Consider the following 12,571-nt stretch of genomic DNA (forward strand, 5'->3'; position numbering starts at 1 on the left):
TTCTCCTCTTGCTGCAGCTGGCCATGGCTTGTAACAGATCCTCCAGCCTCAATGTGTGCGTGCGTGTGTGTGATTGCATTTGAGAGTGTGTGTTGCCTGTGTCCTCCTCTCCTCCCCTCTCCTGTCCCACTTCAGCTCAGATTAGAGCGTTTGTCCCCTGAGGGAGACAAAAATATAAAAATAAGGCTTTTTTTTTTTTTCCCAGAACACTGATATGAACACACACGTTAAAGTTGCAGCCGACTGAGAGCATTTTTGCCTCGTATATCAGAATCCCCCCAAATCCCTTTATTGTGATTTGACAGACAGGTAGATGTTAAGCGTAAAGAGTGAGCGATTAGTTTTTGATTGCAGAGCTTATGTTTACTTAGGCATGATTTTTGGCATACAGCTACTGATAACTCTCTGCAAGATAGCAATCAAGTGTAAGATTCAAGAAGTGATTACTGTTAAAAAATACTGAATTGCAAACCAGTCTAACTGAGATGACAGGCCGAGACAAATGGATAGACCGACAGCCTGACAGAAGGGGGGCAAATAAACATAGATGATGAACTGATAAAGAGACAGGTAGATAAATTAACAAGACCAAGACAAGTAGAAAAATGTAACCTTTACTTATTTACAGATTGTACAGAGGTACTGAGTGACAAGGTAGTATTTACAACACAACTAATAGCTTAGAAACCCCTGAACTTATACACAAGTGAGATACACAACAAGAGACCCACAGGACTACACACCAACCAACGCACTCCCTCCATCCAGAACTGTGTATAACATGTGCACACCTGGGCCAAACTCAAAACTGTGCTGAGACCTGGAACATTTCACACGTTCCCCAACTGGTGCCCGTCATTGTGCATGAGCCAGTTGATGACATCGCAGGCTGGGTGTCGAGGTTTTTTTTTAAGATCCCAGGCTCTTGTCACTTACCAATTTGGCGGGAACGTTGATGCATGTAGCCCTGGAGGTCAACTCAGGGAGAACTCAGGTGTTGCAGCAAAATAGGTACCACCAGAAACACAAGCATGTCATGCAAGTAAAAAAAATCTGAGAAATCAAACAAAAGGTCGGTGTAAAAATTGTGGACGTAACGAAACTCATTCTACACACTCTCGTAACCACGACAGAACTGACGCAACATGTGTGTTTGCATGAGCGTGTGTGTGTGTGTTTGTGCATGTAACTGTATTTGTGTTTTATGAGTAAGAGCGGGGTCAAATGTTATGTGTAGGACGAAGGGAAGAGAGAACACACGCACAAAAATACAACACAAACAAGCTCTCGAAAGAGAAATCATCCTCTGTCTTATATAAATGCCTGCCTGGTGTAAATTACACACATGCACGCACACACAAGCGCGCGCATACACACACACACTCGCTCTCAGGGGTGAAGCAGCACAGACTCGTAGTGGAGGAGAACAATGAGGGTGGGAGGGGTTCGTTTTAACTCCACAGGCTGGACTCTCATTATTCACTGTGCTCCAGCTATGTGCTGCTAGTTCACTGGTTAGCCTAACAATATTGTTAACTAGTCTCTTTAACCAGCAGTGAAGACTGTACAGTGAGATCCCATCCAATGACAGACCACAGGGGGGAAGGGAAATAAAATCACAGGAATCCAAAACATGCCAGTCTTTTTTTTTCTTAAAGTAGCAGAATAAAAAGCCACGCTGTTATTGAAATGAACTCAACACTATATCATTCAAATGAAACAAATGAAATCCGTTTCTAACTTTTAAAAACAAAGATTCTCTGTACAGAAGTATAATATTGCAACCTGATAATTGTGCATATAACTCACACACCAAACCAAAAGAGGAGCAGTGTTTACCGTTCAAAGGTGCACCTTTTTTTTCTTCAAACTGTCTTGCATTCTTTGCAGCCAATATATATAGATAAATGTCTGTGTGTGTGTGTGTGTGTGTATGTGTTTGTCTGTGAGAGAGAGAATAGAGAGAATAGAGAGACAGACGCTCAGCTAATAGGATATCAAGTCCTTTTTCCATCAAAATCCTTGTGCTCAAAAATCAATGCCCTTACTCAGTGGATTATGGATTTCTAGCACACTCATACACACATTGCCAGCTTGTCAAGTGTGTGCATGTGTGTGTTTGAGTGAGTGTTGCCTCAGTAATAACGAGTCACTTTGCAAACTCTCTGCTGTGCCATGTGACTATCTGTTCTCGCCAAAGATAGAGCCACACAAGAAGCAGTGACTCTGATACTTGTCCAGGAGCTCTAATTTGATTGGAAATTATCAAAAAGTCATGCACACAGCCTCTAACCTCACTTCAGAAACTGTAAAACAGGCCTTTTGTTATTGGAAAAAAGAAGTGTATCCTATGATAGAGCCAGTATTAAATTTGATGAGTTCTTACGACTACTGATATTAAGAACTTTCCAAAGACTCAAGTTTTTAAAAACACCACGACTAAACTTTTATTCTTCTGATATTCAATCTATGCAATAGAAGGAAGCAGGTAAGGATCAAAAAGGAAAGAGGAGCGATTAAGAGAATAAACAGATGCTGATAAAGGAAGAGGGAAAGGCTCTGAAAGGAGGGATGGATACAGTAAATGTTTTAGAAAAGAAGAGCAAAGATAAAGAGTTTCTTTTGTGTATACTGTATGATGCTTGTACCCATTATCTAACACTGTAAAACTTCTGACCTCACAATGTAAAATAACAGAACTGTGCCCTTAGCGGTGCCCTAAAACCCAATGTCAAAGAAAAAAAGAGAAAATAACATCTATCCAGCGAATAATCGAGAATGTTCATATCTTTTAGTATAAAAGTGTTTTTGGTCAAACATCTGTGTTAGGTGGCAGGGTATAAAATCTACAAAGTGCACAAAGAAGAAGCTATCACATAGCTTCGACACACACACACACACACCCTATACTAATATCCTAGACTACTGCGTATGTGTGTGTGTGTGTATGAGCATATAAGTGTGTTTGTGTGTGTGCATATATGACCCTGTATAGGAGTTTAACTGTAACACAGGGCAGTAGGAAGCATGCATTATGACCTGAAGGCTAGCTAAGAGAGTAAGCAAGGAAGCTATACTGTAAGTCTTTAGATGTAGAAACACAAGAACACACACTCTCTTCCTGATACCAGCGGCCATGTTTGGTCCACTTTTTGGAATGTTCAATTATCTGACATCAACAATAACAAACAGTCACTAGTTTTATTAGGTTCCCGAATAACAGACACAGCGTGCATGTGTGTGTTCCAGTGTTTGTACATCTGAGGGCAGAAGCTGAAACACTTTTTTAACCTGGGTCCAAACCAGCTGCCCACCTCCAAGTCTGGATTATTACAAAGAGGAATCCATTCAAGTCAAAGATTACTCTAGTTTAGTTTACTACTCTTTAAGCCATGCTGGCAGTGCAGTTTGGAGGCTCAGACAACATACGGGTTGACTGCAGAAATCATAGTGCAACAGGAGAGTCCTGGAGAGGGGCGCACATGTTTTAAGGTGAAATAAGTGTGTTTGGGTGTGTAATCTCAGAAACAAAGGGGTTTTCTCTGTCTCCTTCATTTCCAAGAGGGCTGGTGAAAGGGCGGCTCATCTTCCAAACACACTTTTTGTATCTCCCAGCTGATCTCACTGTCGGTGCGAAGCCTCGAGTATAGTGTCTCTCTAGTTTCAGTGGGAATTAAATCTGCCAGGTCAGACGTAGTCAGTTTGTGCCTCTTTGCCCACAGCTTGAGGTTAGAGCACACACACTTTTCATCCTGGATTGTGCCTCCAGGTGTCCCTGTGGCCCCCGCCCTGCCCCACAGAGGCTGTGATAAAGAAACAATGATTTATTTACTCAGCATCTTAACCTTTATGTCCAGAGCACATCTTCTCGTCTTTCACCTGTGTGTTGCTGTGTGTGTGTGTTTCTGCAGATGTGCTTAGAATCAGAGCTGCCTGGTCTGGACACACAACTCTGTCTTGCATGCGTTTGTGTTAGTGTGTTTCAGTGAGAGAAAGTGTGTTCCATGTGTCTCTCAGACATCAGACTCGATGCTTGGCATGCGACGGTAAAGTCGAGGCCGCGCGTTGCCGCCTGCGCTTGAGGCTCGCGGCGCCGTCACATAGCTCATTGGCTGAGAGGCGGCGGGTGAGACCATGTAGGCCACCACAGGGGGCTCCTGCTGAGGATAGAACACCTGTTGGTCGACATGACTGCCATGCTGGCTATTGAGATGGCTGCCATGGTTACCGAGGGTTAGTGAAAGGGGCATTCGCTGCTTATAGAGCTCGTGGGCAGAATTTCTCTGTGGCATGCATGTGACAGCCTGGGGGGCGGGGTCTCGTTGTGTTGTACCAGGGGCTGACTGCAGAAAAGGGTTGTGTGAGGGCCGGTCAGGAAAGAGGCTCTTAGAGCGCCGAGGGAGGGGCAACGGGGTGTCCAGGCTGTGGTGATGCGAAGGGGATGGCGAGGGGGGGCTGCGGCTGCTGAATGGACGATCAGAGCGCATCGTGAGAACGTTAGCATAAGCCCCTTCGTCCAGGGTCAGCTCCCTATCACGTTCCCTGTCGGGCAGACTCAGACCCCGAAGATGCGTGTGCTGCTGCCGCTCAGGAATGCCGTCTGGAAGCACGTTCTCGTAGGAGTGCTGACGACTCAGTTGGAGGTGTGAGGCCGATGTAGGGGTCGGGAGTGGTGATGGGGAAGAAGGAGAGGGCTCAAAGTGGCTGACCAGCCCGTCTCCTTCGCCCACCAGACCCAACTCACTCTGGGGTAGGTAGTGTGTAAACATGTCCCCGCTGTGTGGGTGAGTGTGCGAGTGGGAGTAGTGCGAGTGTAGGTGGTCTTCACTGATGTCATAGAGGTTTCCCAGGTGGGCGCAGGCATCGCAGCGGGCCTGCGGTGAGCGGATGGAGTAAAGACTGGAGTAACCGCTCAGCTTTGTCAGGCAGCTGCGACAGTGTCCAGGGCGAATCTGTGTCCCCTGTGCTGTACCAGGTGCTTCAAATGATCCTCCAGCCTTCTCCTTCACACTGAGGAAAAAAAAAAACACTGGTTAAACTTACAAAACGCTCAAAACATGATTATGAAGTTATTTTTCCTGCTGATCTTGATACCTGCTGTGGGTGTACGTGCTGTATTTCTTGTCCTTCAGAGAGTGTAGGTCGGCCTCAGCGCTGTGACTGTGATGCAGCAGACTGGCATTCAGCTGCAGAATGGGTGTGTCACCCTGGTGGGAGTGAGTGTGTGAGTATGTGCCATCAGTTGGAAACAGGTCAGGGGGGTAACTGTGGTCATCACCCCCCTGACTGTCTCGCTGGTAGGGGGGAGCTGACTGCAGACTGGCCTGGTCTGAGTCAATGGAGTAGATTTTTGATCCTCTGCCTCCACCTTCCCCTCCTCCTCCTCCTCCTCCCCCTCCTCCTCCTCCTCCTCCCCTCTTTCTCAGTTGATTGATTGGCTTGAACCCACCCCTCGCCCCCATGGAGTCCGAATCTTTGTGTGATGGCGGCCGGCTGGAGCACTCCGAGATGTCAGAGTGCGGCGGCTCTTCTGGCAAGTAGCGCTGGCTCTTCATCTGTGGAGGTCCGGGTCCAGATGAGGGGGCGGGGTTTGGACCTGGTGATACGACAGAAGGCTGGGTCTTTAATGTCTCCACACTTTTCTTCCACAAGGCTCGAGGTTTGGAGGCTGTGAGCGCCGGCCCAGCGAGTCGGGTCTTTCCATTATCATTGGTGATTGACAGCTGGGGCTTGTTTGGACTGGTCTGGATTGGGGGCGCTTTTTGTTGCACAGGGAATGGTGCAGCATTGTTGAGGAGGTTTTTGTGCCGCCCAGCCAATGACAGGAAACCTTGCGGACCAGCAGCGTTGCTATAGAGACCAGGACCCTTCGGGGGCAGACCATGGAGTGAGTTACCTAGGAGACAAGGAGAGATGAACTTCACACAGCAGATACGATAGATGGATGTTGGATGGATGCTTAGCAAAACACTTTATCCTCTGCCCTGGCATGCTGTGTGTGCCATCTAATGTGTTTCTAATCAAAAGACGAGCTCAAACGTGACAGTCAATCTCATTTCAGTATCAAGTCCATGACAAGGTGAAGGGAGTCACCTTTAAATCTGCATACATACACAGAATCAAAAAGACATGGTGACCTCTGAACATTTTAGCAATCTTACCATAAATGCCACATTTTCCTCATTTGTGAGGGCAAAATCTATGTATTCTGTTCAAAAAGTAATCCTAAATATGAGTGAAAAACAGCAAAAGTACCTTTCCCTGTCATTACATCCATGATGCTGGGCTGCAACAGGACTGTGTTGCGTTTGGGAGACGACAAAGCCATTGACTTGGCAGACTTGAGCAGATGCAGCATGTTGGCTTGAGGACTGAAGTCCAGCTCAGGATTTTTTTTCTTCATATCTATGTGAACACCATGGATGCAACTCCATATACCCTGAGAGAGGGAGCGAGCAAAGAAAGCAAAATGAGAAAAGGAAATTAGAGGGGAGGCAGGGAGGACAGAGATAAGAGAGATAATGGAACAGTTTATTCTCAACCCAGGGACTTCAGAAAATAAAAGATCAACCATACACAAGACTAATTTCCTTGCGCGGTTAATTAACTGAGACCTCTTCATCCTTTTTGTTGTGCTGCATTTACTGCAAACCTTCACCTCATTTTGTTTGGCAAAGAGGCAGCAAGAGATAATCACCACTTTTTTAGATGAACCGCTTTCAGAGGCGCCTGCTAAATTAAATTTAGGTGATGATGTCACTGGAGGGGGCCTCTGAGTGCAAGGAGATGTTCCTCCCGCGGCAACTCAACCTCCAGTATTGCTGCTCTAACAGTATGTGCACACAGAGAGACAGACACACACTCACAGACTCACAACGTGCTCTTTTTGTAAAACACTTAATGTGTGAAATGCTGCTCGTCTGGAATAAAAGCCCTGCCTAACACAGAGACATGACATATGAATAATAGAAAATTTGGTCCGTCTGGGTTTGCCCATTTCTGTTTTATGTATATGTGTGTGTGTGTGTGTGCGTGTGTGTGTGTGTGTGTGCGTGTGTGTGAGTGTGTGTATGAGTGTCTACTCATGTGCATCACGGTCAAGTCTGTCCCTCAGCACACCTTGGCTGCATATGTGTTACCATTTTTAACTTTGTTAGATAGGCTTGTGTATGAGGGTTTGTGGGTGAGAGAAACAGAAAGGGCTTGTGTGTGTGTTTGTCTGCATCATCCTCTAAACCAACTCCTTGTTTATAGTGTACTTACTGTATGCGCAGCAGTCACTAAAATAGTTTGAGATTCATTTTAATTTAATTTAGCCTTTTTGCTTTCAATTTCAGTTTTGATTTAATTTGTTGTTTAATGCTGGTTTGTCTGTGATTATTCATTAGTTAAATATTTGAACACAAATAAAGAAAAAATGTAGGTAATGTCATGAGTGATAAAATGGGCTTGAGTGGTCAGTGGCCTAACTTCTCCTACTTTAATGTTAAAGTAGTAATGATTATGGAGATATGTAACTAAAATTGTAAACACATGCCAGTGTGTGTCCCAGGTTATTTTTTTTATTTTTTGAAAAGCCTTGTTTTTACTCCAGTTTCAATAAACAAAAAGGATTGTAACATTGATGAACACATCTCTTCTTTTATCGTACACAGACACTCACACAACAAAACAGGTGACAATAGTTTTTGTACGTTTCATGCATATGATTCGCAAATCATTAAAAGAAACACACCATCAAATATTGAAATGTTCCCTAAACGGGTGAAAAGCTGTGAGTTCCGGCATTTACACAACTCTAAGTCCCTTCTATGTCATCCTGTTTGCATTCAAGCACATCTGAGTAGACGTGAAGATTAGGCAAAGTAGACAGATGAAGGATTAAAAATTGACTGCTATATATGGGGATGCAACATATGCACTGATAGAACAGCAACAGAACAATGGGTTCCTAGTTTACTGTGTTGTGTTAATTGATTTTGTTTAACAGCACAAAGGTTTGGCAGCTGTCCTGGAAGTTTCAATAATGTGATGTTTTTGTGATGTTTGTTTTCTTCTTCAGTATGTAACTACATTCAGACAGATACATATTTGTGTTACTCCTGCCGATTCTTTGTTTGTTTAGCCCACTTTTTTTATCTTGTTGTATTTTAAAGGCCATCAACATTAAAATCCAGAAAATAATTTCATTTAAATAATCGTGACGACTGTGTAGGCAGCACAGAAAAAAAACAGAGATTATGACCTTTTACTGCTGTATGTTGTGTTGAGAAAAAAGTAACTCAAACTCACTCTTCAAGGTTTCTTTTCCTCTAGTCCATTATCAATTATGATTTTTTTCATCACACTTTCGTATAAGCCAACAACTTGCAAACAATGAAGAGGACATCACTACGGACAAAACGAACGTGAGTGACCCAATCAAGGACATTCAACAGTAAGTCTCAGGTAAAGGGACACATGACCAAAGCCACTTAATTCCAGTAAACCATGATCACAGTAAAAAAAAAAATACGTTTCTTAACTGCTGTGAATGATTCTTCATTGGTTTTCAGTGTTTCTAATATTGATCAAACCTCTCTGTAGGGATCCAAGGATAATGTTGGCCCCTAGCTTTGTTGTAGTAGTTTAAGTTTGAACTTTACCATCCACTAAAGTGAGAGTTTAGCCATTAATACTTAAACATATTTTACTTGGTGTTATCAACCTTTTAAAGTATCCTGCAAGTTTAGTTTATAGTTTAAAAATCAATAACGTTACAAGAACTTCACATCCAGAGACCTCATATTGATATTGCAACAGTGTTTCTAAATCAATATTGTTGCACACTTGAGGATGTTGTTTGATCAGTAAGCAATGCTCAGCAATACAAATTCTATAAGCAACATCTGAAAGTAATAACTCAAATACAGAGCGGTCAAAAAATACTACACAGCAACAAGAACTGAACAATGTTCCTGCTGTCAAAATGCAGGTTACGTTTAAAGGAAAGGAAACCTTTCATCCTCCTCACCCTGCTGATAGTAAACAGAAGTCCTGGCCTTCCTGTGCAGACACCAGTGAAGCAGTATCTCAGCCTCCAGTAGAAAAGGTGTTCAGAGATAAAGGTGAGGATGGCGAGGCCCATGGCTGTGGCCAGCATGTAGAAGACACCCGCCATGTTGTCCACATCCAGCTGACTTGACATCACTTCGTTTTTCTCATTGTGACAGATCCCAGTCAGCCACTGGGCCTCCAGCTCCTCCATTTCACCTGTTGGACATAAAAAGTGAAGAGAGAAGGTTTAAGGTGTTCTGAGATAACAAAGAAAAAGAGGAAAAGCAGGGAGAGAGAAAAAGGAGATGGGCGATGGAGGGAATGAGAGAGGTGGGTTGGGAAAAAGTGAGTATCGTTAGGAGGGAAGATGGAGAGGGAAGGAGGTGAGAGAGGTGAAGTGGTAAATAGATCGTAATGGAAAGCAGACAGGAGGTGGAGTGAAAAAGGGACTGCAGTGGGAGGAGGAGGGGGGGACCTGATAGTGATGGAGTGATAAAGAAAGATGGAAGGAATTATTATCAAACTGAGAGTGTTTGTGTGTCACATGTGCAAGCAGTCGTTTTGCCCTGAATATCAGGGCCGGTTTGAAGCAATGCGCTTCAGGGGTTTCAGCAGTTTGATTCCTGTCTGGCTCATTCTCTCTCTTCCATTCGCACCATCTCGCAGCTTATTTTACAGCGCAATCTGGAGGAGTAAACATAACGGACCACGGTGGGCACACACATGCACATGCGCATACATGCGCGCACACACCTGACACACATACATAAACACACACACACACACACACACACACACACACACACACACACACACACACACAAAGCCACTCAGAGTCACACGGAGTAATGATGATGAAATGGTGTGTTAAGACTAGCCCTTGATAGCTTTCTGAAAGAGGGGAGGGGGAGAGTGTTGGGGGAGGGTTGAAAAGGAGGAAATCTGAGCAATGGCCCAGCTGTAAAGACACTTAAGGCCTGGAGCAACTTTGAAACTTTATTGCAGGGTTACCGAGTTAATACAAAGTGTGTTCGCGTGTGAGTTTCTCTCACCGTCTCCTATGATGCCCAGTATGGCCAGATCCACCAGGCGTTTCCAGTAGGATCCCTTCTGCAGTGCGATGCCGTAACCTGTGGTAGCGAAGATGTAACCACTGCCGATGGTGACCAGCTTACAGCCATCGTCTCTGCCCGCCATGTAGTTCAGCACGGCAGCATCGTAAATAAAAGCATCCAGTTTTCTATGAGATAATGACAAATTTGAGATTTGCTATTCAGACCAGGGGTCAACTGCTAAAGACTTTCTCAGCTATCGATATATGGTCTATATACACCCAATATGAATATGTTGTATACATATTTATTATTATCTTAATTTTTCTATTATCAAATGATTTTACCAAGGCGGACGTATTTTTTAACAAATAACTTACTGTGTATTCATAATCCTAACAAACCCGTGATAGCAGGTCCAGGATGCTATTTAGAGCACTTAGGACCAAAGAAAGACTCCACCTTGGCTCCAAAGCTAATTACAATACATATTTTGTTGTGGCTGTAACATTTTTCCTCAGATCCTCGAACAAATGAGCTGGTTCATCATAACTTTCAGTTTCTCGAGCTGACTGGATAGCTCAGCCTGAACTTGGACTGCAGCAGAGCCGATTGAATGATGATACTGGAAATATTCATGCACACAAAAATGCTATTGTTCACACTGAGCTGTAATCTTTTACTCGCAGGTTTTGTCATTATTCTGACATGACACGCTGAATTCAAACTATGGTAGTGTAATTTGTATCTGACGCCACAATCCCGTATGTGGGCATGATATGGCTGAGCTCAGCCAAAAAACAAGTTTGATGTATGACTGTTAACCAAACACAATGAAAGAAGAGCTGATATCACAGGACTACTGTCTGTAGCTGCAAAGCCCTTTGCATGACTAAATTATGGGCAAAAAAATGTGTATGAAAACCAATGAGTACACCCTTGTGCTCATAAAGCCCCCTTGGGCTTCCATATTAGATATGTGCACATGAATATAAAAACACTTTGAATTAAACCATTCACCAGAGTGCATCTGTTAATTAGGATCATTGAGCATATGTTGTCACAAAGAGGTTCAGAAACATTCAGACTCATACTATAATTAATTTAAGGGCCCACAGCATTTGACCGTTTTTTTTTCTTCTTTTTTTTTTAACAGAAGGGGCATTAAAGAAAAATATCATTGTATTTATTTATTTTTTTATATACTTTATTAATCCCACGAGGGGAAATTCGGTTTTCACTCTGCATTAATGGAGAGGTCTCAGAGTGAGGGGGCTGCCCACAGAGAGCGCTCCAGAGCAGTTTTTGGGGTTCGGTGCCTTGCTCAGGGGCACCTCGGCAGTGCTGAGGAAGTGGACTGGCACCTCTCCAGCTACCAGACCAGTTTCCGGACTTGGTCCGTGCCGGGACTTGATCTGGCGACCCTCCGGTTCCCAACCCAAGTCCCTACAGACTGAGCTACTGCCGCCCCTCTTTATGTAGGATATGACTGAAATGTTTACGAAACTGTTACGAAATGTTTACGAAACTCCAAATTGAAAACGTTTCCTTCTGCTGAAACACATTTAGCTTAAGAACTTAAATAAACAGCGATGATTTGGCTGAAGAATTTAAACAATTAATTCAATTTGTGATGCATTATCAATAAAGTCATTGCAGCCCAATTTAAAAAAGTTACATTTTATATGGAGTAAAATGCCCTAAAAATTAAAGCACAAATAACTAATGAACAAATAATGAACGGCAGTCGTCCTTCTATTAGTTTGTGTTTAAGAGAGAGAAAAAGAGAGCCAACTCCAGAACAAATTACTCTCCCCCTGTTTGGGCAGCTCCTTTTTTCCAGCAGCATCAACATGAAATAATAAGCACTTACAGGCAGCGTCTGCATTCTACTTTCAGGGTCAGAAACACTGACGAGGAAACTGCTGCATTTTAGCATGAGCCAGTGCAAGTCCTCCATGGAGCCTGGTTTCTGTGTGATGCAATATTGTTTTTGTGTTTGTTTTCACATGTTTGTCATCACACATGCTGTCAGAAACCAGAATTATCCTCTCAGGTGTACTATGTCTCAACTTGAAGTTAGTTAGCATGACAAGTTTACAGTACCCAGTCTTGAGGCTGACTAGCGCATCCACGACGCCGGTCTGATGGTATTTGGTCATGTACTGATGCATATCTGGATAGTTCTTCCTGATGTTGCGCTCAGTGCTGCCGTTAGGAACGGTCCCAAAACGAAATGGAGGGGAATAGGAGTATGGACTCTGAAACTGTGGGAGAAAAATAAGGAGAGCAGAAAAGAGATGGATAGTTAGAAGAGTAAACTAGCAGAAGGAAGAAAGAAAAAACAAACAAATAAAAAGGTTAAAAAACGAGGAACTGGACAGAGTGACAGCTAGACAGGACAAGGTAAGCCAAGGAGAAGAAAGGCATTATGTGTAAGACAGCAAGGAAAAGTATGAGATGCACAGAGAGGAGGAGAGTGA

General features: G+C 43.6%; 1 protein-coding gene across 2 annotated transcripts in view; it reads right to left on the reverse strand.

The window, feature by feature from the left end:
* Positions 1-593: 593 nt before the first annotated feature.
* grin2ab (glutamate receptor, ionotropic, N-methyl D-aspartate 2A, b) overlaps positions 594-12,571 on the reverse strand; it is a 114,019-nt gene continuing 102,041 nt past the window's right edge. For both annotated transcript variants that reach the window (XM_079338558.1, XM_079338557.1), the window contains 6 exons: positions 12,195-12,355; positions 10,089-10,276; positions 9,014-9,252; positions 6,256-6,439; positions 5,095-5,896; positions 594-5,010 (listed from right to left, as the gene is read on the reverse strand). In XM_079338558.1, the coding sequence (XP_079194684.1) occupies positions 4,014-5,010; positions 5,095-5,896; positions 6,256-6,439; positions 9,014-9,252; positions 10,089-10,276; positions 12,195-12,355 (2,571 nt within the window). In that variant the 3' untranslated portion in view covers positions 594-4,013. The remainder of the gene's footprint in view (positions 5,011-5,094; positions 5,897-6,255; positions 6,440-9,013; positions 9,253-10,088; positions 10,277-12,194; positions 12,356-12,571) is intronic.

The sequence above is a fragment of the Symphodus melops genome (assembly GCF_947650265.1).
Source record: "Symphodus melops genome assembly, chromosome: 2".
In the NCBI taxonomy this organism is placed as follows: domain Eukaryota; kingdom Metazoa; phylum Chordata; class Actinopteri; order Labriformes; family Labridae; genus Symphodus; species Symphodus melops.